The following is a 25,384-nucleotide window of genomic DNA, read 5'->3' on the forward strand; positions in this document are numbered from 1 at the left end:
TGTTCACACCTTTTATTCCAGTCAACAGTGTGTGGAACCTACATGAGGTTCAGAGGAAATGCCTGCAGTTGCCTGGAGCATCAAGAGGACCTGGCCATTGAGCCCATCCAAATCACTGGAGCTTCAGCTATGACAGGGTGAGTACTTCCTGGGTCTTAGACCTCTGGGCTAATGTTGAAGTTATTTGAGTTTATTAGATAATTGTTCTATATTGTCTGGGTGGGAGGTTATTCTTTGCCCTTGCAGAAAAGGGGATTCCAAACTAGAAGTGCTAAGATTTTCCTGATTTTGACATGAGGACTAAGTTTGCAGCCAAAATCAGTGTTTTCCCACTTAAACTGACAGACAGGCTCAACTGGCTAGAACATATCAATTAAGCATGAGAACCAGCTCAGGCGATTTCAAAGACAAGGACACCTTACTCCTCTTTCTAGCAATGCCAGCATCTCTGAGTGAGTAGAATTCTAGCAGAAGTGTCTGAGATCAATTTTCAAGCTGTGCAATGGTACCATAAAGAATTTTTATGGGAATTCCTTAGACTATATGACTAAATAATTTGGCTCAACCAAAGACCACTACAAAACTGATCACCAGCACCGTGAGCCCCTGCAATTGATTTAAACAATTGCTAGGAGAAGCCAAGATACATAAAAAGCTGAACCAACTCAGGGGTGAAGTTATGAGAAGCCAGGATTCTCTGATCCATTACACAAGCCCCTAGACTGACTAGTTGAACTTGTATAAGAAACAAAGCATACAAATTTGAAACTTGCAGGACATCCTGCAAGCAGCTGCCTGCTAATACTCCAGGAAGATTATGTATAATACTTGTGGAGCGGAGACTTTCAGGTGGCTCCCAAAATGGGATTTTACTAGAAAAGCTACTTTAAATTCCCAAGGCAGAACATATATTAATTTCCCAAATTAATATACTTTCGTATACAATTAAAGAGAGCCAGCTCTAAAATTAAATAACCTGAATGGATACTTATTTTTGTCGTATTTAGAAGCATGCAATGCAGAAATGGCAAAGTAATTTCCCTGTAGGAACTTAGTGAAACTACTTGAGACTTAGTGAAACTACTTGAGACTGCCTCAGAAATAGAGAAAACCATGAAGGCTAGCTTAGTGCCTGAAGCTGTGGGAGCCGCTGCTTTTGGAACTTCCAGGTCCTGATGCCATCTCCACCCTTTCTCCTTCCACTTCTAACAAAAAAAAGAGAAGTCAACTCCAAAATCACTGTGATCCTCTTGCAGGAATTGGCCACATGGCTGGACAAAAGCATAGCTGTGCTGCTTTTCCAGTTTACCCCAGGAACAATGTCAGAACATAGAGCCCTAATTAAGGGGTTTTGACAGTCATTGCAGGATCCAGAACGCTTTACTAAATAATTTAAACTAATGATTGAACTATACTCCAAAATTTTAGACCTTAATCAGCTGGTCCATACACTCTTTTCTAAAAGTAAAACTGAAGAATGGATAGAAAAAGTGGGATAGATAAATCTAGTGCATAATATTAAATCAAGAAATGAATGCAAGGAAACCAGAAGAATTGGGGTAGGAACTTTTGAGAGCCATTAAAGAAATACTTCCAAAGGTTATTAATTGGACTAAAATACAACAAGGTAAAGGAAGACCTGATGAGCCAATCCCAAATTAGAGAAGATCTTTAAGCAATATTCGGAAATGGTTCCTAAAATTTTCACTTCTCATTAGAATGATCCTTTACTTAGGTTGAGATTTGGGGAGGCCACAGAAGACTTGGGAATCCTATTCTAGCACTGAGTAAGGTAGAGTCTTTCCTACCTACCCAGGCTAGTAACAGGAGGAAAGCTGCAACAACAACAAAAAAATAGAAACTGTGTTAAGATCACTTAGTGAACAAACCATGGCAAAGGTACCACCTTAAGGGAAGTCTGTGGACCCCAATAAACTAAATAACTAGGACTTGGTTTCTATGGGAAGAGATGCAGTCACCAGGAAAAAAAGAATTCTAGGAAAAAGAGATCTCAGAACCAGAATGAACAACCAGGATGTGGGGACAAGCAAGAATGGGGTGCTCTGAGGATTTTGTGAGAATCTACACAGCTCTCAAATGCCTTAGGGAAAAACTGAGATACAAATCAAGGAAAATAATATACAGCTTTAATCGATACAGGATCCATTTAGCAGTTCTGAATCCTAACCAACTTATAGAATTCCTTGTTGAGATGGTATGGGCATCAAACTAACCAATGAGAGTAAATAATAAATATCTTATTTCCAAACAGAAAATTGAATACATTTTTTCAGTATATATGTCCTCGAACACATATGTAGAGACCTAGTGGAGAAATATAGGGCCTACATTGCATTCATTCCAAAGGGTGGAAGGTATTTAGAATTAACAGAAGCTCCCACAAGCCAAACAGTTTTCCATAAGGTAGTGATTTTGACCCAAGCAACTACTGCAGATTATGGTGAAATTCTTAAATTCTGCAAGAATGTTGGGTTGCCACATCCACAGATACAGAAACAATTTATTGGGAGGAGCCAATTAAAATTTCCATGTATATAATTGCCAAATATTTGGTGACATCAGTGAAGAGTATAAGTCATAAAAGGCATACAGTCTAATTTCAAAAAAGCACTTCATGTGCTGTCCAAGTCCTCACAATACACCCATCTTCCCTACAGTTAAACCAAATAGGAAAGAATGGAAGTCTGTCCAAGACCTAAGGACAGCAAAAGCTGTGGTCCTACCATATCACCCGCTGGCTCCTAATCAACATACATTTGTTGTCTTTTACCCCAGTAGCCATTTTTCAGTAACCTCTACAGTGCCTTCATTAGCATACCAGTTCACCCTAAATTAACATGTTTGCTTTCATCTGGGAGGGCTGGACTGTAGTGCTTCAGGGGTACATGGAAAGCCCCACTTATTTCAGATTCTAAAAATTGATCTCAGTGATCTTAAATTTCCCTTATAATCGACTGTAGTCTAATATTATAAAGAGCATGGTCAAATGTGGCATACAGTCAGTGTGAATCCATATCTGTCACATACTAGCAGATGACTGTGTGTATATGTATCACAGATTAGCAGACAGTTAATATATATAGTTAAGACTGTACCAGAAGCAGATATCAGAAACCTATGTAGGCTGGAATGTGACGTATGCAGACAGATGCATACGGAATAATAGATAGTTGAAGTTGAAAATGAGTATTATGAATATGATGTAATCTGTAATGAATATGTATGAATATGACGTAATAAGAAATTATGTAATGCATGTGGGGTGAAGTGGATAAAAATGATATAAGGTGTGTGGTAAGATAGATAAGGTAGAAATAGAGTATAAAAACCCTTGCGCTCCACTTAAAGCTCGTTTGCTTCGTCGTGCCCAAAGATGCCTGCTTTAGTGGCCAGGGCAAATGTGACATTATTCCAACTGCCCTCAGACGGGCAAGACCTCTGTGGACCAACATGCCCAGAGATCTGAGATGAACCTACAGAAGACCCTCATCCTCCCAGAGGGAACCCCGAGACTCTGAAGAGCCCCCGCTGTACCCTAGCATTGAGGACCAATTCCGGTAGCCTGCTTCATCCAAGAGGACAAGTCATGGTGAGCAATCGCAAAGGGTTTAGGAAGGGATAGAGTAGGTAAGTTGATTGCTTGCAGGTCCTATTATGTTTGTCTCCCTTAAGTAAAATTATTAACATAACATTTGAACAAAATAAATGTGAAGTGACAGCAATCTAACATTAACTCAATTAGAATTTATTCGGGGAAACTACTCTGAAAATACCTGCTCGCAACAAATTTGTAGGTGTCTATTTGTTTCAAATCTTAAGCAAATCTTGACAGACACAGTATATCTTCACCCACAACTAACATTTAAAGGGAATGAAGTATCTAGAAAATTATAATTTTGTTTAAGCAGTTAAATACCTAGAGCATGTAGTTTAGGAGCCAGAACTTTTAATAGCCCCAAATACAGTACAAAAAAAATCCCACCACCAAAAACCAAAAGCCAATCATGAATTTGACCCCCAGCCAGGGAGCCACATGGTGCAGCAGACCTCTCCTGTCTCACCTGTTGCTCCTCTCAGCAGTGTGTGTTAGATCCACCTGTTCTGCTCCTCACTCTTGTGTCTGGTGAGTCCTCCCACCTCCCCGCACCACTGGCCTATACCCCAGTTCTTGTTTGCATAAAAAATAAAATAGGCAGAACTCTAAATTTGACATAACCACACACAGAGGCAAATGAAAAAAATTTAAAGAGGCTTTAACTGAAGCACCAGCATTTAGCACAGTCTAATTATGATTTACCCTTTTTTCTATTTGTTCACAAACATAAGAATAGCTTCAGAGATGATTAAATTCACATCATTCTTTTGAAATTGTCTTGTATTTTCCCAATATAATTTTTTTCACATGCATCAGGGCACACCCAGTCATCTTCCAAATGAAACAGAACCAATAGGATTTAATCATGATTGTACCAATTGATTCAAATGAGGAGTCCAAAAAAATGGCAGAAAGGTAAAGATGTTGAGCTTGCTGCTTCCACACATTTACAATTAAATTATACAGAAATAAAGACAGTGGTCCCTGGAGGGGACACAGCACAGAGAGAGGCTACACAGCAGAGAGGGTAGAAAATTTCATTGTATTTGGAGAGCAGAGGGTGACTGTGATATGGATCCTCTCTGTTATGACTGAAGGGCTCATGCCCACCTGAGGGGCTCACAGATTGGAGACCAGCTGCGCATGTAGTCCCGTGCAGGTCAGAGCTGTTCTTCCAGAGAACTACCTAGTAGACAAATAAAGGTGGCAGGCAGAAGGCTGGAATAGCAGGTCACTGCCTGCAAAGACAGACTCTATACTGCTGGCTCGTCACTGGGCACCCAACTTCCTCCCAGAAACCCCGGAGCTTGAGGGCGTGGGATCTGCATATCATCTGATTGTCAGCTTGGCTCTTAGATGTAAACAGCTGGAGCCCAAAACAGTAGGGAAGACTAGATTAATTTGCCTGTGCCTCTAAGGCTGTCTCTACAGTTAGCCAAAGTTGAGATAACAGCCACAGATGGTGATTACTGTCCTCAGCCAGATTTGAATGCACCTGGACCCTAACTCTTAAGTGCATGCGCCCCAGGACAAGACTCTGTAGTTGAAAGGTGTAGAAAACAAACCCTGACCACTACTCTATCCCATTAGCCCCCTCCTGGTGCGACCACTATTGAAATGCAGAGAGATCTGCAGGGGAGGCCGTCCTTTGTAGAAGGCGCTGTAATCTTGGGAAACAGCCTGTGGTTGACTTGTAATCAGCAGTGGCACAATAGATGTCTGCACTGCAAACCCACAGCTCTCCCTTCATTCTCCTTCTACCCAAGCCCTGGGCTGCACTGAGGAGGGGAGCAGGGGAGGGTACCAATGTACAACCCCTGACCAGTGCCATATTGCAACAAAGTTGATTTTCGCCTGAGATTATTTACACTTTGAGGAATTGGCCTAGGGGAGGACATTGGAGATCCCCAGCCCCAACTCAGGCAGCTGCAACACCTTAGGAGGTTTGCACCCTATAGGTAAATGCTAGCAGCAACTTCAGCTCAGATCTCTACCTCCTACTGGCACTAAATTTTAGGTCATCTGCACAGGATCCCCAGAAAACAACCTAGGATTATCCTGGAACCTTAAGTGTAATATAAGGTGATTCACCATGACAAGAAAAGAAGGTTTTTTCTTTAATCTCATGACATAAAAACTAAAAGGAGACAAAGGAACATACTGCAAATGATAAACAAAAAAGGCCCAGTCCAATAGAATTTAAATGTTCAGGACAGTGGTGACTATGTTTCTTTGAAGAAAAACAATGGTTGAAAAAAAAAGTCTAGAGAAAACATGAGAATGTTACAAACAGGATTAACAGATTTAACAACAAAAAAACGTTAGAGGACTTCAAGAGCAGACAAACTGAATCAGTGAACATGAATCCACAATGGTGGAAAACACACAAACAGACCAGCAGAGAGAAAAAAGAAGGTAATGTTAACGGGAAAGATGTCCTAAAGGAACTCTGCAGAGTCTTGTGGACCCCACCCCCTACTCCAGCTTTCTGGACTCTACCCCCTACTCCAGGGATTAAAAACTACAACTCCCAGCAGTACCAGGGAGAGAACTGCAAGGGCAGAACCCAAGGGCAGAGCTAGCAGTAATTCTGGGACATTTGGGGGGATAAATAGGGCGCAATTGCATCTCTCACTCTCTTTCTGGGGAAACAGCTTTCTGGACCGCATGACTCGGTGTTTTCAGTCAGCCTAGCAGGTAAGGTATTCCAGTTTCTTTGTATTCCACTCTCTCCCCCTGGGTTGTTTCCTATTCCTTTCCCCTTTTGTAAATAAACCCGTTATTGACCCTTTTGTGTGTACCTTCATTGTAACTGAATTGTGATCTCGGGTGAGGCCCCACAGACAGGCAGCCCAGTCCACTCTGGGCTACCCTGTAACAGTAACAGTATAAGCATTCTTCTGGGACAAGGTAAGAAGAACATCTCCATCTGCGGATCCCAACAGAGGAAAGACAGCATGCTATAGAAAAAAAATTTGAAAGAAATAATAGCTGAGAACCTCCCTAGCCTGGGAAAGGAACCAGATATCCTGATCCAAGAGTCCTAAACAAAATCAAACCAAAATTGGTTTACTCTTGACCAGGAGGGATGAGGCACATTAAAGGCCTATAACTAATGCTGACTTATTTTATCTACATGTGGTTCTTTACAAGGCATTACTAGAAAATTCAAGCTGGATGTGCTCTGACCACCTCAGTGTCATTTGAAAGCACTCCCTTAACCTGCAGTTCACTCAGAGCAGCAGTGAAATTTTGACTAAAGCCTGCTATTTGACTGAAGGAAAAACAGCAAATATCTCCAGCTACACTTGGAGTGGCACATTATTTTGGAATGTTCTGGAAACCAAGAGGATTCTGATCTCTGTTTGACTACCTATTTAAAAAGAACAGCAAGTGGGTGCCTAGTTAGAGGCCATTTCTTTCCTAATGAATTGGTAGAAATGTTAACAGGGTGGCCCATAGTGGACTGGGTTGCCTGTCTGTGGGGCCTCACTCACGCCATCAAAATTCAGTTATACTGCATGCACACACAAAAGGGTCAATAATGGGTTTATTTACAAAAGGGGAAAGGAATAGGAAACAACCCAAGGAAAGAGAGAGGGATACAGAGTAACTGAAATAACTTACCAGCTAGGCTGACTGAACACACTGAGTCACAGGGTCAGGAGAGCTGTTTCCCAAGTGAGAGAGATGCAATCACACCCTATTTATCCCCCAAATATCCCAGAAGTCCTGCTAGCTCCGCCCTTGGGTCCTCACAGTTCTCTCCCTGGTACTGCTGGGAGTTGTAGTTTTTAATCCTTGGAGTAGGGGTTAGAGTCCAGAAAGCTGGAGTAGGGGTGTGGTTCACAAGACTCTGCAGAGTTCCTTTAGGGCATCCTTCCCCTTAACAGAAATAGGGCCCTCCCTGGTGGCACAATGAGTTGAAAGCACAGCACTGCAAAGCTGGCTGAGGCCACCTCAGTGCACATTCGATCCCCTCCCTAGAGGTGACCCACATGGCGCAGCAGACTTCTGTCTTGCCCACTGCTCCTCTCAGCAGTGTACTTCATCAGTCGGCCTGTTCTGCTCCCCATTCTGACTCTGATGAATCCTCTCACCACCCCTGCACCTCTGGTTTGTACTCCAGTTCTGTATGCATAAATAAATACATCTTCTAAAAAAGAAAAAAGAATTGGTAGAAATAAAGACCCAAGGGCATTCCTGGGCAAACATCTTAGGAAGGAAATAGGCTAGCACATCAAGCATTTAGGAAAACAACTTCATGGCAAGTAATGATGACCTCCATCTTAATGTGTTTGCTCTCCCATACTAATTTGAGACTGTTTTTCAGAAAATTGCTACCAAAAAGAAAGACAGATGTGGATTCAGAATGGGGAAATTTTTGATTCTCCATGAGTTTGTAGATTGGACCAAACCACTGCTTAACACTGCCTTAAGAATACAGCTCCCTTCTGTATAGCAAAAGAGACATTACAAAAAACAGACATCCCACTGATTGGGAAAAAATTTTCTCACACAAAACTAGCGATAAAGGATTGATCTCAAAAATATATGGAGAACTGATGAAACTCAACAAAAATAAACAACCCTATCAAAAAATGAACAGAAGAGCTAAAAGGACACTTCTCCAAAAAGGAAATGCAGATGACCAACAAGCATATGAAAAAATGTTCAACATCACTTGTAATAAGGGAGATGCAAATCAAAACCACAATGAGACACCACCTCACCCCAGTGAGAATGGCACATCTTCAAACAACTAGCAACAACAAAATGTTGGCAAGGATGTAGAGAAAAAGGAACTCTCCTGCACTGCTGTTGGGAATGCAAACTAGTACAACCACTATGGAAAACTGTTTGGAAGTTCCTTAAACTGCTAAACATGGAGCTTCCCTACAACCCAGCAATCCCACTCCTAAGTATCTACCCAAAAGACACAGAAACACTGATTCAAAAAGATACCTGCACCCCCATGTTTATTGCTGCTTTTATTCACAATTGGAAAGACATGGAAACAGTCCAAACGCCCAAAAATGGATGACTGGATTAAAAAGATGTGGTCCATATACACAAAGGAATATTACTCAGCAACCAAAAAAAAGAAACACGTGTCTTTTATAGCAACAGGATAGAGCTGGAAAAGATCATGCTTAGTGAAATAAGCCAGAAAGAAAAAGAAAAATACCAGATGGTTTCTCTCATAGCAGGAATATAACAGGTGAGAAAATAATGATAATAATAATCAACAGCTTTTTTTTTTTTTATACGGGGGTGGAGTGGGGAATGGGATCAAAAACAGTGTGGGGAGGGAAATGCACTGGACTATGGTGATGGCACATGGGTGATTTGGTGATGGGAAGCCCAAGGGGATTACAACTGAGATGGGAAAATGCACAAAATGATGTAAAAATAAACTATTATATTATTTTTAAAAATTAAGTTACCAATTGAAAAAAAAAAAATACGCCCCATATCAGATGATCTGACTTGTATGTGGAATATAGAGAAACCAAACAAAAGGTCAAGAAAAAGACAAAACTAGCAAGCTGACCACAGATCCGAGTCTTGCAGTAAGGAAAGAGTGGATGGGGAGAATCAAAACATGAGAGGAAGGAGCACATGGGACCATGGTGAAGGTTCACGTGTGACATGCTGACAGGAGAACTACAGGAACTACATCTGAGCGGAGAAACCAATCACTCTACAAAAATGACTAGCTAACAACAAGGATTTTTTTTTTACAAAATTGCTCTCATTTGAAATGAAAAAAAAAAAAGGAAATAAAGACTTTTAAAAAGAATGCAGCTACCCTTTTTTCACAGTGTACACATGATTTAAGCCACTAGGTCCTAGAAAAAAATGGTCTCTGAGGGAAAAAACAATGTCTTGGGAAAACTTCTATGGTAGCACAAAAGGTATATTCCAAATGTTTGACTTCATAGATGTTTGCACACATCAAAGGATGGTTTTCCTTATCTGCAGGACCACCTGAATTTTGGGAAGTGGATTTAATCCAAATGCTTCTTTTTCAAAGGCATCAGTATGTAGTTGTTATGATTTACATGGCTTCCCTCTGAGAATCTTCCTATGCAGATTGGTGATGGATGACTCGATAGTGGGCAAACTACTACTAGAATGTGGCCTTCCAGTATGAAGCGTTCCTGCTGAATTGCAGTTTCCAAGGGACTTAGTTTACCTGAGAAACCATAAAGGAAGTCAGTAAAATCTAGTGTATGTACCACCCCTTACTGCGCTTATCACCCAGTCGTCAGGTTTAGTAGAGTGAACAAATGGAATGTTTTAGTAAAATCCAATTGGCAAAACTTTTAGATGTATTTTTCTCTGCCTTGTACAAAGTCCTCCTACTGGTGTTGCTTAAACGAAATTCTGCATCTTTTGGTGAACACCAGCCTTCCCCATTCGAAATCGTTACCAGGAGGCCTGTGCATCTTGACAAAGTACTGTTTGAACCTTCAAAGGGAGATAAGCTCCACTACTGTTACAATATTAATTAAAGTATTAAAGACCACCTCAACTAGTGGTTGACACTTGTGAGTTCACACTGCTTGACAAATTCATGACTTACTACCAGATGAGCGTTCACTGGAACCAACACCAAATAAAACGTACTACCTACAACCACAACGGAAGGGGCCTTATCAAGTCCTCTTGACCCATCCTTGTACAGCACAATCATAGGAAGTTGACTGTTGGGTGTCTGTTCTAATGTCAGACACCCAACTTTGACTAAGAAAAGTCAAACACAATGATCAGGATGAGAAACCAAGTTCTTCCAAGTAACTCCTCTGGGAATTAAAGGACAACTTTGAAAATAGTGGACTTAAACTTCAGGGACCATGACACTAAATTCTCTGTTAATGAGTCTTTTCACCAATCCCGATGGTTGAGCACTTACATCCCCAAACCTTCTGTCCTCTTTTATTTTATGTCCTACTCATGGCAAAGACAAAGACACCACAGTCAGGATGAGAAATGGAAATTCCAGCTCACCTTTAGAGGGCCTTGAAATGCTGATTACGAGAGTTCTTACTCCCTGTTCCCTTTTTAGGCCTAATCATCTACTGACCTACTTATCAGGGTTTTTTTGGATGCCCCTCACAAAGAGTCCTTACTAGGAAGGAGACATTCCCCCCGAAAATGTGTCAGAACGGTTAGAAATACTAGGATGAATGAACACTGTGCTGTCACTGGCATGGAGGAGAAACTAAGGGCATCTCTGACTCAAAGTAATGCAGTTTTGTGATGGCTCTGTCCATTTGTCAGAACTTAGCTCTGATTATTGACCACACTTCTGTAGATGGAACTGGGTAAACAAAGGCATTAATTCTGAATGGAACCCCCACATGGACAAAATTAGGGGTGACTTGGTGGTCAGATGTAACCAATATAAGGGCCCTCAACTTTACTGAGACATTATCATCAATTTTACTGAGTCATTAATGCTACACTGATACTAAGTGACTCAACACCTCTGGGTTTGTAACTTTTACTGTATGTCTTCTCATTCTATAGCAACCAAATGGATAAAACTTTATTGGCTACCCAAAAGAAATGAGATCTTTTTAAAGACACGGAGCAGGGCTCAGCACTCTTAAGCCAAGATGAATTTACTGATGATGAGGAGACATTCATATGAAAGACACTCTTGTCCCAGATAGAACTTTTTTTTAGAGCTTTAATTATTTATGAATACAAGTACTGGGGTATAGGCTAAGGTGTAGGGAGGTAAGGGGCAGGTTTCACCAGAGACAGAGTAGAGGGCAAAAGAAGCAGATCCACTGAAATACACTGCTGCAGGGAGCAGCAGGCGGGTCAGGAGAGGTCTGCCATGTGGCTCTCAGCTCCCTGGTCGGGGATCAAACTCAGTGACTGAAGAGATCTTCATAGCACCAGCAGGGAGGGCCCCCAGATAGAACATTTTGAAGGAGTGTTATTCCAAGAAAGAAGGGATGAGAAATGGCTTGGACTGGAGTACCCAAAAGACTACAGACAACACTAGAACCTAATTTGGAAATGAGCCTGCCTATATGTTATCACAACATGGTAACCGTATTTAGAAAAGGCACGGTAGCTACTAAACAACCTTGTTCTTCTGAAGGAAAATCTGCTTATGGGTAACTGATTCTTGAACCTCTGGAAAATTTCTGATGGTAAAATACAGCTTGTGTCATTCTACTTTATCCATTTTAGCCCTTAGACTTAATCTACAACTTCGTTTCCCAGTAGTTCAATTCTCTGGTTATTAGGACATTCAATTACAAATTCTTCTGATGGTTGGTGGGTAGATAGTATTATGTGGGAACCATTTCTTTATCAAATAGTAAAAACTGGAAAAGGTGAATGGTTATGTTCTTGGTCTACATGGGGCTCTGAACTATCTCAGACATGGCTTATTTTATTTCCTCAAACAATCACACTGGGCATATGGATAGAGGACCTTATTGCTAGCAACGAAAAGAAAATTTTACAATTAAAGTAACAAAGTTGTTCAGTAGCCTAACAAGTACTTGGAGTAATATAGGTAACGTGGGTAAGATTACTACTACTGAGTTAAAAATGACATGATAATGTCAATATGGAAAAATACAAGTACTAGGAGATTGAAATCTCTCGATAACTGTTCCATGAAGACACAAAGGTTTGCGATGCTATACATTTTGAAATTCACTAGTGACCAACAAGAAGCAGCAGAAACTTGTAAGTTGAAATTTCAGTTGGCAAAGGGAAAACTGCCTAATCAACCTAGTTAGAGAATATGACAGTGTTTGTGCTGGGCTTTTTGGATTGTCTCTTCATCACTTTCTCGTCAAAGTGATTGCTGTGTTTATTATTGGGTTATCACTACTGTCTCCTAGTCTATGAGTGTTACAAATAATACCAACCTAAACATACTAGGCAGTGAAACACCTGGATTGTTAGCGCAGAGCATAAGCTGCTTTAACTTAACGATGAATAAAAGTTAACTCCATATTGTTTTAAGATGCTGTGTTAGGCAACGAGGAAGACAACACAGGAGTAAAAGTTTGGATTTACTTTTTCAAGGGAAGGATAGTTAAGGATGCAAGAGGTACACCGACACTGGACAGAAGATGTAACACTGGTCACTGATGTAACAATTAGAAGTTAATCATGAACAAAGTGGGGGATACTGTCAACAATCTGGGGCCCCTTTCCTGGTCTAGCAGGCAAAAGAGCAAAGCCTTCTGCACAGGCTTAAAAGTGAGACCAGATTGGTCCTGTCCCGTGAAGCAGCCATGCAGGAATCTGGTGCCTGCAGAGACACTGACACTGGCAACCCCTGCCTAGGACTGAAGAAGCCAGTGAAAGACCTGAAGGATGGGATCTAGGCTTCGTGTCTCCAGGTTACAAGCTTTAGAAGACAGGGAAATGGCGGAATCTAAGCCTTTGCCCTTCTCTGTGCAGAGTGTGGAAATGACTTCAGAAATCAAGAGATCCAAACCTTAGATGGAACCCTGAAGCCCCTGTCAAACCAGGCACTGTGTTCATGACTGAAGCACTTCTGGTCTGGAGAATCTCAAAGGGGCGTGTACATCAGCCACACGCCCTGAGTAAGTGCTCACTGGATACCTACCCGACGCCTGAAGATGGAAAGGGCTCTCCCCCAATGAGTCACATCTCCATGCTCACCGGGGTGGTGTCCTGCAGAGTACAGAGTGGGGCCAACTGTATTCTAGACACCTGCAGTGTCGCATGGCCTGTCTACTGGAAAAGTATTGCTACTGGAGAAAGTTTGGAGACCGTGAATAGTTTTCTTCCTCAGTTCTTCAAAATTTTATTAACAAAACCAGAGAGAGGGGCAAGGGTGAGCTGACTGCGCAGTTGTGCCCAGACACAGAAATGGAGAGATGGAGGGTAAACAAGAACAGGAGAAAATTCTGAGAGCCTCCTTCAAGGGCAGATGGGCAGTCAAAAAGTAGATGGACATGGGGAGAAACTCAGAGGTGACTGGAGAAACATGAATGGCAGAACAGACAAACAGCTGAGTCAGGGCAGTTCCCCTGCGTGGAACGCAGGGCAGGAGGCCCTCGGGCCAGTGAGGCTCAGCGGTCAGCACTGGAGCGCAGGTCGGTAGTGAGTGGATCGTGCTGGATGGTTTGGTGCAGCATCAGGGCCAGCAATCCTGCCCGGTTTGTCATGGCTGTGCGGACATTGCGCTCCTGCTCAAACAGCTCATCTAGCTTATACCACTGCAGGGGGAGTAGGGAGCTGTGAGAAAGAGCTCTGGGAGCCCTGGTGGCCCTGGGCACACCCAGCATCAGCACCTACCACGCGCACGCGCTCCAGGTCTACTTCAGCGCGCCGCAGCTTCTCCCAGCAATAATGACGGTTGCACTGGCGCTTGGGCAGGCGGCAGAAGTCACCGGTGAGCTCAAATACGTCACGAACGAGGGGACACCCGCATACCTCATCGGCTGGCACCTGCAGGGAAATGAGTGGGATGACTGTATAGTAGTCAGACAGGGTGGAAGACAGGCACAGGAAATGATCCGGGAGGGAGGCTGGAAAGAATGGAAGATTTGGGGAAAGTGGAGAGGACTGGGAAAGGAGAAGAGGAGGAAGAGCTAGGAAAAAGGGGAGACTAGGAGGATACAAGACAGAACAGAGGAACAAAGGCTGCTGAGGCGGGAAAATGGAAAGAATAGAAGGAGTCAAGTAGGACAAAGGGAAGGAAGAAGAGGGAGGAAGAGCTGAGGAAGAACCTTACTTTGGGGTCTCGTGAGTGCTCAGGGCACAGCACCTGGAGCCGCTTACAGTATGTTTTGCTCTGAGGGTTGTAGACGTCACAGAAGAGTCGTGTGGCCCTGGAGGTTTGGAGGAGTGAAGAGGTGAGTGGAAGAGGGAGAGGAAGGCGACCAGCCGCCCTCACCCATCCCCACCCAACATGCCATTCTTGACCCCAACCCACCCTGACCTCCCTCTAAGTCCACACTGGACCCACACTCACCCCTCAATGCGCGTGGGGTACATGGACCCAAAGGACGTCTGGCTTTCATACTACAGGGATGAGCACAATGGAAGGCACTGTGGATGTGCGCTGCGCACACTGCCCCAAGAGCACAGCTGCCCCTGGGAGCCCACTGATGTCCCCACACCACCTGCCCCTCAGGCTGACACCCTGACCTTGGCATAGCAGCGCTCCATGTGGCGCAAGGCAACACGTGGGTTGATGGGGTGCCCGCAGGAGACGCAGAAGATCTGCAGGTCTGTGTCGTCACTGTCACCCTCATTGCTCTGCACAGAGGACGAACAGTAAGACCAGGCCAGACCAGTCCTGGGCCTGCCCAGCTGTGCCATCTGCTGCTTACCTCCTCATCCTCACGCACAGCTTGCTGCTTGGCACGCACTATGATGGCCTCCAGCTCATGGAATCGGCGCTCCATTTCTTGAAGGCGGGTGCGGGCACTCTGTTGCTCACGGCGAATGCGTTCGAGCAGCTTCTTGCCATGCTCCTCAGCAATGCAGGGGCTCTGCTGCCACTGCTGGATACGCTGAGGGAGGATCTCATAGATGCGGCTGCAGGGAGGCAGTGGGTGGGTGCAGGCAGGGAAGGTGGCAAGCAACATGAGTGAGGGGGGTGATCCCAGGATGGCAGGTGGCTGGGTGACTAAATGGTGAAATGGCAGTAGGCAACTGAATGGCAGGTGGGTGCATAAGTGACTGAACGGTGGGTGATGGGTGGATGCATAGAGGACGAGTACGTGGTTGACTGAATGGTGGACAGTGACTGACCAGCAGGCAAACTGCCAGTTGTGTCCTACCCAATTCTCCCTGACTCCCTTGAATCCCCAGAAAAGACTCACTTGGCTGCCAGCTTCATCCCACAGTCGTCTGAGCAATACTTGGAGCCGGGCTGGGCAGGGCGCACACAGCCAGGCCCCAGGCACTGCGGTAGGGACGCAGGGTCCTTGACATCAGCACGCTCCGGGTGTTTCCATTTGTCCTTGTGCTTCTGCTTCTGTCGATGCCGCTTGTATCGCTCCTCCTTCTATGGGCCGGGCAGATCAGGTCAGGGTGGAACTGAAATGTCCCCCTACCTTCCACTTTGCCCCTCCTCGCTCTTGCCCCACTCAGCCCCTGGTCTTTGCCTTCCCACAGCCGTTTTACCCTCTCCATCACCTTCTTCTCAGACTTCTTCTCCCGACGCTTCACATGCTTTACTTTCACTGCCCTCTTCCGCAGTGCTGGGTCCAGGAATGGGGACTCCTCTGTGTCACTCATCCAGGACTGCAAGTCAGGCAAACGCTGACCCACCAGTCCCACTCATGACCACCCCACCACCTACTCAGTTCCCAAACCTTCCATACCCTCTGCCTCCTCTCTCCTCATTATGGGTACTCTCTCCTTCTGAAACCTCTACCCTTCCACCATGGGACGCTCTGCCTGCTCACCAGGCCGTGGTCATCAAAAGCCCCTGCACAGAAGTCCTGGTATAGGTCGGGGTCCAGTGGGAGGTCCTCGTCTGAGAGTGGCTCAGGTGTGGCTGTGGCCTCAGGAGGCTCCTTGACTGCTGATGACACCACTGACCCCTCATCCTCACGGATGCGCCCCAGCTTCTGTGATGGCTGTGGCTGCTGCTGGGTGGGCAGTGGCCTCCGGGGCCTTGGCAGGGACTCTGAGGGCGTCACTGGCGAGAGCTGCGGGGCAGAATCTCAGGACTGGCCCTGACCACCCTGCCCGCATGCCCCACCCCGCCCTGGGGAGCTGGACTCACCGAGGAAGGGAAGTACTTGTAGGATTCCTGTGCCGGCAGGAGGAAGGCCCAGGTCAGCCCCAGGTGAATGGAGGGTGGCCCTGCCCTAGTCCCTCCCGCAAGTGCCTGGCCCCACCACTAGCCCTTCCTGGCCTCCAGACGTACCTGCCCCCCACTCCACCCCACATCACCAGGACATGCTCAGCCCTGCCCTACCTGCCCTGACATGCCTGACCACCTATCTGGCCCTACCCTACCTACCTGGGGTTAGGGACTCTCCTGCTAGCCCAGCATACCTGGCCTCACTCCATTTTTCTAAACAGGCCAGATTCCTTCCCACTTCTTTTTACATAAATAGGCCCCATCCACCTGGCTCCTCCAGCTCTTCCTGGGCACACTGGCCAACCCACCTGACCCTTCCCAGTTCTGCCCATGCTCACCCGGGCCCGCAGCTGGCACTGACGTAGCCGGCACTTCTGCCGGATCTTGTTGGGGCCCCCAAACTTCTTCATGTCCCGGCAGAAGTCGCAGTGGCCACAATCCTCAGTACGGCGGCAAGCTTCACACTCACCACACATGCGGGCTGACCGTTTGATCTGTTGCTGCTGCTGCTGCTGCTGCTGTTGCTGCTGCTGCTGCTGCTGCTGCTGGTGATGCTGCGGTGAGGGGCCCAGACAGAAATCAGGAACCCAAGTAGGGGCTGAGATAGCATCACCTTACTTATCCCAGTCACTGTAAGCACTCACCTGGCTGGGTGTGGCCACCAAGGGCTGTGGAGAGGATTTGTGGGGCGAAGCAGAGCCCCGAGCAAGCATGGCCCCAACCCCTGTCCCTGAACCCGCCCGGCGCTGCAGTTCTGGATCCGGAACAGGCCTCTTACGCCCTCCACCCTCATCCCGGGGCTCACTGCCGTCTCGCTCATTGCTGTCTCTCTCCCGTGACTTCTTGTGCCGATAGCGGATCTCCAGCTTGGGGTCTTTCTCTGTGGGCAGACGATGAGTTCCAGGTGGGTTGGATTTGGGAGATTCAAATGGCCCAAAACAGTTTCTCCCTCTGACCTCCTTCCGTTCTGTCCACCTGTTCTGCCCCTCCTACTCCAGGGCAGCAATGCCCCTTGAGTGGCTCACAAAGCAGCTTCCGTTCCAGCTCACCACAGCCCATAAAGACTGCCTACAGACACACGTCACTCCTCCCATGACCCTCGTAGTATGACTCCTCCTGATCCCTTGAAACCCCACCCACCTGCCCTGCCCAGTCCACCCCTCACCTCGGCACTCTCGACAGTACCACTCCCGGATGGCCTTGGCCATCTTCTCAGTGATCCGGATGCAGTCCCCATGGAACCACTCATTGCAGTTGTCACACCCGCTGCAGAGGATGGGGCCAGTGGTGGAGATGTGAGGGCTGGGACCCCCTGGCCTCACCCAAACTTGCCAGGGGGCAGCCCCACCCGCCTCTTCCCGGCTCACATCATGAAGCAGTTGATGTCAGGCTTCCGGCAGATGCAGTAGATAGGTGCATTCTCCCCGTTCTCTGACTTGCTGTCCTCCCCGGCGTCTGGAGGCTCTGGGTCTGAACCATCCCCCTCCTGCGGGATCCCCCCATTATACTCCTTAGAGAACTTCCGGGCACCCCCCACCCCTTTACAGCTCCACATGGCTCATGACAGATGCCCAGCACTGCCGTGGATCTCTCTATCACTCTCCCCAGGCCCCTCCCACCACACACCCCTTACACCTCACACACGGTGACACTCCCACACAGCTTGTAAAGTCCCATCACTCTGCCTCAGACTTCCACTCACTCACTACATTGACACTCCTTACTTAAGCACATACTCATAACAGCTCCCCACAAACAACCGATTACTAACCACATCGCCCTACCACTCGCCCCCTTAGTTGCTCCTCACAGACCCCAATTCAGTTCTCACAGACATCGCATAATTTACTCCGCGGACTTCCCACCAGTTTACCCACAGACCCTCTTTTGTTACCCCACAGAAACCCCCACATCACAGTTCTCCATGGATCATTTGACACCGCAAAACCCCTTATCGCGCTGCAAAAGAACCCCCCGCCCCCACCCCACTCCTCGCAATTTGGTATCCGGATTCCCACGGACCTACCATCAGGGGTTCCCACTAAACTTACATTAGGGACTCCCATAGTAATGGCACATCACAGAACTCCCAGATGCCTCACACATCAGGGGAAAAAATTTCAGACCATCAACCCCCACCATTCTTCCCACAGACCCTACTAAGGCTTTCCAGCGGCTCCGACCATTCAGTCCAGACTCACGTTACTGTTTACCACAGACCCCCAAGGCGTCCGCCGACAAACCCCACCATTACCAAACCCCACTGACCTCTACCGCTGACCTTCTCCCCGTGCACGGTACTCACCATGTCTCCGTTCCCGGAGCACCCCCTCGCGACCCCCGCCAGCGACCCGCGAACCTACACAGCCCACTCGGTGGCGTCCCCAGCCGTTGCAAGGCGCCTACAACTACTTCCGCTTCTGGCGTGCCTCTGAGACACCGTACACTTACTGCGCAGGCTCAGTGCGTCGGCTCCACAGCAAACAAGCCCGCCTAATCACCACCCTCCCACCCAGACCGGCTCTTGGGCGCCGCCATCTTGACTATCGAGACCATAAGGCAGCCTACCGTTCGTACAGTGGAAACATGGCCGCATCTGTATCGAGGGCGCCGCCACCTTGTTGACTAAGTCCGTACGGTGACCACTTGTACGGTCTCCCTTTTTAAAGCAATATGGCCGCGCCCATTGCACGAAACACTGGTTGACGCCATCATCTTGGAATCTGATTCCGTAAGATGGCCGAGTCCGTACGATTACTGGGAACGCATGGCAGCGTTCTGATCGCGGCTTTCGCGAGGGTGTCGCCATCTTGGCAGTCGATTCCGTAGAGCGACACTTTGCGGGGCAAAAAAGTTAACAAGGAAAATCGATAGTTTACTTTCCCTAAATCAGGTCTCACTTATTCCTCTTCCCAATCACTTTTGCCTCCCACAGTGGTGCGCTGCTAGGCCCCATGTTATGTCAGACATCATCTCCCACCACTCTGCTCCCTCACGCGCTCTCTCTCCTTGCAGTTTCTCAGCCAGTTCTGGCCGGGTTCAGCCCCTTGGTCTGTGGAGGAGCGTTCTCACGTCTCAGAATTAGCACGGACAGTGAGGAAAGGCCATAAAGGACAGAGGCCATAAAGGCTCTCTGTCAGAAGTAGCCGGCCCGAAGTAGATTTTGAAATCGTGAAATCGTTTTCACCGTCTTTCTTGATCCCCTTCGCGCCCTTGTAGATTTGCACAATTCCTGCATATGTCCTCTGTGGTTCTCCTGTAACATATTCAACATGCTCTCCCATAAAGTTAAATCTTTTAAAGTTAAGTTAAGCACAATTTAAAAAAAAATAAATCTACACAGGTCAGAGAGCTAGAAGTCTCCCTCAGGGTGATGTTCTAACCTGAGGCACCAAAGTAGAGACCTAACAGGTCAATGTTTACTCCCAGTCTCACTCCTCACTCCGTGCAGGAGTCCTGGTCTAGTAAATGCCAACATCTTTATTATTATTATTTTAAGATTCATTTATTTATGCATACAAGAACTGGGGTAGGCCAGAGGTGGGGGTGGTGGGAGTGAGTGGATTCATCCCAGACAGAGCAGAACAAGGAGATTGAGTGAAACACACTGCTGAAGGGAGCAGCCACATCAGAACAGGTCTGCTGCTCCAGGGAGGAGATGGAATTGGTGCTGCAGTGACTGCTGATAGCTTCATAGTGCTTTAACTGGTTATGCCACCAAGGAGGGCCCTCTTTCTAATTAAAAAAAATTTAAATTTATTTATGCATACAAGAACTGGGGTGTAGACCAGAAGTATGAGGGAGGGTGGCAAGAGCACTCACCAGAGACAGAGTGGAATTCAAAATAGATCATTGACTGAAATACACTGGTCAGGGGAGCAGTGGGTGAGACAGGAGAGGTCTGTTGTGCCATGTGGGGCAACTCCCTGGCCAGGGTTTGAATTCCTGCAGCAGATAGCTTCTTGGTGCTGTGACTTAACCTCTGCACCACCAGAGAGGCCCCAGCACCTTCACTTTCAAAGTCAGAGGATTTATTTCTGGTCAAGAGAAGGAGTCCAGTTAAAGTGAGATTTTTTTTTTAACCCATAGTTGCAGTGTTTCTGGATTTCTTGTCTCTGGACGTAACGACAACTTATTTACCACTGGTGATTCTGCTGCTTATGGCTTAGAGGACTGTTGTTTTTTCACTTATGTAAACGTTTTTCTTTATGTTCTCTTTATGCCAACACAGACTCCTAAGACAGAGAGTACATGGGTTCTGTGACCTACTAAAAGCAACTTGTAAACTACAGAAACTTTCAGGTACAGCTGAAGATTTGCCTTGATTTTGTCAATTAAAGCTAAATTAATGATTGCAATTTATTTTAATCAATGTAACGTTAAATTTTTCATTAAATGTATTTTTTAGCAGGCAGAATGAAGGGGGCCCTATTCTAAAGCTGCCTGTTCTAAATGGGTTCTGCCAGTCCTGAAGGACAACAGTTTGGCTAACTCTGCAATTCTGGGCCCTGGCTGATAAGGAGACTGTCCTTGGCTCCAGCTGGGCCTGGCCGTCTTTCCCTGCCATATATGGCCATAGGCTTAGTCCGTCCTGCTTATTGTATCTTTTCTTTTCGGTCACTCTTCCGTGACCCCTCCAGCCTCTCTCTCTGCCTGACCATGGCCCGGCCAATGGGCACTCGACATGATACCTTTAATGTGTATATAAGTTCAGCTCTGAAATAAAATAGGACTTATTCTTCCTTTTGGTGAACAGACTCACGGCATCTGTCATTCCTTCTGCCTTTTCCTTTCAAGTCCCTGTATAAAGACAAAGCATACTCCTAGTGCATAAGACCTCCAATACAGAAGAACTTTAATTAAATTAGTGTGCAATGAGAGAAGAGAAAGAACATAGTTAAAATAGTTTCCCTGTGAAACACTCAGCTACCCATCTCCTCATGAGTAAATACCCAGCCAAACAGGGTTGGCCCAAAATGGGACTACTAAGGCCTGAATACATGCCATAGGTTTAAAGCAATTTCTGGTGTGGAACCATACAAAAGGGACAAAAGGGTTAAATGAGTCTGGAAGGGAAAGAGCAAAATCAAAATACAAGTCAAGATAAAGGCTGCAATTGCCAGTCTCCTCACAAGTCTGTCATCCACATCTCTTTCAAGTGACTCCTTCCAGGTCTCCCAAGTCCCTTGTGCAAGTCCCAGGCCAAGAAACAAGTCTAGCTTCTTCACATAACTCACTGCTCCATGTGCCTTCCCCTTCTTCCTCTCTCAAGTCCTTTTCAGCTTCCAGTTTCAATTTGCTTACTGAAATTTAACATAATTGTTTGATTTAGTGTAATATAAATTAATATCAATTTATTAAATTCAGTGTCATTGCATATCAGTTTCAATTTAATTTTGACTAATTTATTACATGACATTTTTATTTAATGTTATTTAATTTAATTTACTTCATTTCATTTTAATTCAAATTCACCTTAATGCATTAAAGTAATGAGTAAATTGTAATCATTAATTAAGTTGAATAAAATAAATTTAAATTCACTTGCTATATTTTTGGAATGTGTTTTTAAAAGCAGTGAGAAGACACAAGTTAACCATATTATGAATCAAATGGAGCCACCAGTATAATCCTATGGGTACTCAAAAGAAAACAACTAGTTGCATAAAATGGATTAATTCCTTGAAAAAGTCAAGTAACAAAAATCTAACACATAAAGAAATAGAAAATAAGTGACAATGTCACTATAAACTTGTTTAAATTTCTAATTAAAAGCCATCCCACAGAGAAAAACCCCAAGTCCAGAGAGCTTCAATTGTAAATTATGTCAAATATTAAGTAGGGGGAAAGTAATTATTTACAAAGTATTTGAGAAAAATAGAAGAATAATGAATACATTTCAACTCTTTTCTCTGATACCAAACAGATCAATATATTCCCTGATCATAGATGCTCACAATTTGAGGAATGATTTTCAAGAGACTGCCTTAATTTCTGACACTTCTGGACAGTTTAAAAGTCCCTAAAACTATGTTTACTTCTGATCAACTGTAAGTTTAGGGGTCCTCAAATAATATTCTAGGATTCACAGAATTCACTGAAAGTTGTTGTACTCAGTTCTCATAGTGAGAGAATACCAGATTAGAATCAGCCATGGGAGAGAGTCCAGGAGGGTTGCCAGTGCAGAGCTTCCAATTATCCTCCCACTAATGCTGTCATGGCCAGCATTAGCTCCATGTGGCACACACATGGAGAACTGTCAACCAGGGAAACTCACCCAGGCCTTTGTATTTAGTCTTTTTTTTTTTAAGATTTATTTATTTACACAAACAAGAACTGGGGTACAGGCCAAAGGTGGGGGGAGGGGGTAAAAGGATTCACCAGAGAACAGGTGGATCTACTAAAATACACTGCTGAGGGGAGCAGCAGGCGGGTCAGGAGAGGTCTGCCATGCCATTTGGGTCACCTCCCTGGGTGGGGATTGAACTCATGTTGCATTGGCTGTGGCTAGCTTCATAGTGCTGTGCTTTAACCTGTTGTGCCATCAGGGAGGGGCCATGCATTTAGCTTTTATTGGAGTTTCATAACAAAGATGGCACTGCCCATGTGCTTGATTTCAGTTTCCAATACCTCAGAGGTCAAGCTAACCCTAAGCCAAGAAGCATGACACTAAATGGCATTGGTATTATCTCTCAGAAACCAAGGAGGAAAGACTTCTCTCTGGGCAAAAGTCACTAATAAATCTCAGCAAATGGAGTTCTGCAACTTAAAAAAAAACTAATACACCGTGAGCAAATGTATTTATTCCAAGAATTATATTCCAGCAATTCAAGGTTGGTTTAATAGTTGAAAAATTGCAGAGGAACTGTCATATCATAACATCCTGATTATCTCCACAGAATCCAAGTAAGCAAAGCTTAACTGCTATCTGAATCTAGTGGAAAACCCTGGATTCCCCCAAAACCAGGGGAGGGAAACAACCCTGTTGAACAGCCCTGTAGAAATAGCCAGAAGGTAGTTTCCCACCCACCTCCCCAATTTCAGTTGAGCACAAAGGACTTCTACATCAACTTTCCTTTGAATATCACCGCAGTCTACCGAAGTACTTGACTCTTCAGGAAAAGAGAAGTCGCTACCTATGTTACCCATTATCTGACTCCTCTGGTTTAGTGTAGTCTGTGAGACAAATCTGTAGGTGCTTTTGGTTGACCCTTCAAACTCACCTGGAAAGTTTAGTTAAGCTACCCCATGGTATTGTTTCTTCCCCATCCATTTTGTTTGACCAAGTGCTTTATAGGGGCCTTAAACTGACATTAGCTCCCCCTGTGCAAGTGCACACCTTTGATAGCACTGGCAGGGTCACACAAGTGCCAGATAGGACTTTTGCAACAGTTCCCACTGTCCATACACCTTATGTGCCTCTTAGACAGGACACACTCTTAGACAGGTTTGAATTGATCAGTCTGGCCCTAGCCTGGAAATCCTAAAGACTTCCATTCCAAAGCAGAAGTCCCAGTCATGACTTTCTTTTCTTTGTTTCTTTTCTTTTTCTTTTTTTTAAAGATTTACTTACTTATGCATACAGAACTGGAGTACAGGCCAGAGGTGCAGGGGGAGTGAGAGTATTCACCAGAGAAAGAGCCAGGAAGATCGATGAAGTACACTGCTGAGGGGAGCAGCGGGCAGGTCAGGAGAGGTCTACGAAGCCATGTGGATCACCTCCTGAGTGGGGATCTGAACTTGCACTGAAGTGGCTGTGGCTAGCTTGCAGTTCTCTGCTTTAACCCGCTGGGCCACCAGGGAGGGCCCCAGTCATGACTTTCTATTTAGACTTTGCCTTAATCTCCCCAGAGCCTTGGAGGGAGTCTTTGTAATTCCTCTAGAATCTGTAATAAATTTCTCTATTTCTTTTTTTTAAAGATTTATTTATTTGTGCATACAGAACTGGGGTACAACCCAGAGGCTCAGGGGTGGTGAGAGGCTTCACCAGAGACAGAGTGGGGAGCAGAATAGGCAGATTGATGAAGCACACTGCTGAAGGGGGCAGCGGGCGGGTCAGGAGAGGTCTGCCACGCCATGTGGTCACCTCCGGGACAGGTGGGAATCGAACTCATACAGAGGTGGCTTTTTAGCTTCTTGGTGTGGTGCTTTAACCAGCTGCACCACCAGGGAGGACCCAAATTTCTCTATTTCTTTTGTGGTTTGTTTTTGAACTGGGTGGGTCACAGGGAGTATTCCAACAACTAGTTAGTTTTGAATAGTTAATTATAACTCACGAGTTAGCCACAAATAGTTACTGGTGGCCAGCCAGTGGTAACTAGTTTCACTAGTTAATTATAACTAGTTAGCTGGAACTAGGTAAATAATCCCTCCAAGGCTCTGGGGAGATTAAGGCAAAGTGTAAATAGAAACAACCAGCTAGATGTGTTAATCACAACTAGCTAGTTGCAACAGAATATGACTAATTAGTGGCAACTATTAAGTTATGACTAGTTCATTACAACTAGTAAGTTGCCACTATTTAATTATGATTAATCACATTTTATTGAAGGACATTTAGGTTGTTTCAATGTGTTGGTGGTTATGAATCAAACTGCTCTCAATATTTGCTTACCAATTTTTTGGTGTGAACAAAAATGTTCGTTTTCCTCAGTAAAATAAATACCTAATAGGGATTGTGGGATGATATGATATGTCTACTTTCACGCATGTCTAGGATAACATGATGCGTTATGTATATGTCTAGTTTTTTTAAATTCTCACACTTTTCCAAAATGACTGTACAAGTTTTACCAGAGATGTATTTTCTTTTATCTCACTGTGATTCTTAAAAACAACTTTATTGAGAGATAATTTACATGTCATAAAGTTCTCCCATTTAAAACGGACAATTCAGTGACTTTTGGTATATGCACAGTTGTGCAACAATT

At 45.2% G+C, this 25,384-nt stretch overlaps 1 protein-coding gene across 2 annotated transcripts; it reads right to left on the bottom strand.

Moving 5' to 3' along the window:
* Positions 1–13,405: 13,405 nt before the first annotated feature.
* CXXC1 (CXXC finger protein 1) lies at positions 13,406–18,846 on the bottom strand. Of its 2 annotated transcripts, none has more exons than XM_012725958.1 (15): positions 18,760–18,846; positions 17,822–17,940; positions 17,620–17,720; positions 17,099–17,334; positions 16,793–17,008; positions 16,374–16,400; positions 16,051–16,296; positions 15,779–15,886; positions 15,463–15,647; positions 14,968–15,175; positions 14,783–14,893; positions 14,607–14,656; positions 14,367–14,463; positions 13,928–14,080; positions 13,406–13,848 (listed from the first exon to the last, which is right to left on the bottom strand). In XM_012725958.1, the coding sequence occupies exons 1-15, from the start codon at positions 18,760–18,762 to the stop codon at positions 13,702–13,704; spliced, it is 2,007 nt and encodes a 668-aa protein (XP_012581412.1). In that variant the 5' UTR covers positions 18,763–18,846; the 3' UTR covers positions 13,406–13,701. The 2 variants fall into 2 exon arrangements, with proteins under 2 accessions (XP_012581412.1, XP_012581410.1); XM_012725956.1 differs by having other exon boundaries at positions 15,767–15,886.
* Between the last annotated feature and the right edge of the window lie 6,538 nt (positions 18,847–25,384).

The sequence above is a fragment of the Condylura cristata genome, unplaced genomic scaffold (assembly GCF_000260355.1).
Source record: "Condylura cristata isolate star-nosed mole 26May11 unplaced genomic scaffold, ConCri1.0 scaffold00016, whole genome shotgun sequence".
NCBI classification, from domain to species: domain Eukaryota; kingdom Metazoa; phylum Chordata; class Mammalia; order Eulipotyphla; family Talpidae; genus Condylura; species Condylura cristata.

Bases quoted from the DNA above. Each gene is read 5' to 3' on its own strand.
- CXXC1 (XM_012725956.1), bottom strand. The intron at 17,721-17,821 runs GTGAGCCGGGAA...CATCCTCTGCAG, and splicing joins GACATCAACTGCTTCATGAT to CGGGTGTGACAACTGCAATG. The intron at 16,401-16,792 runs GTGAGCATGGGC...CTGCCGGCACAG, and splicing joins AGTGCCAGCTGCGGGCCCGG to GAATCCTACAAGTACTTCCC.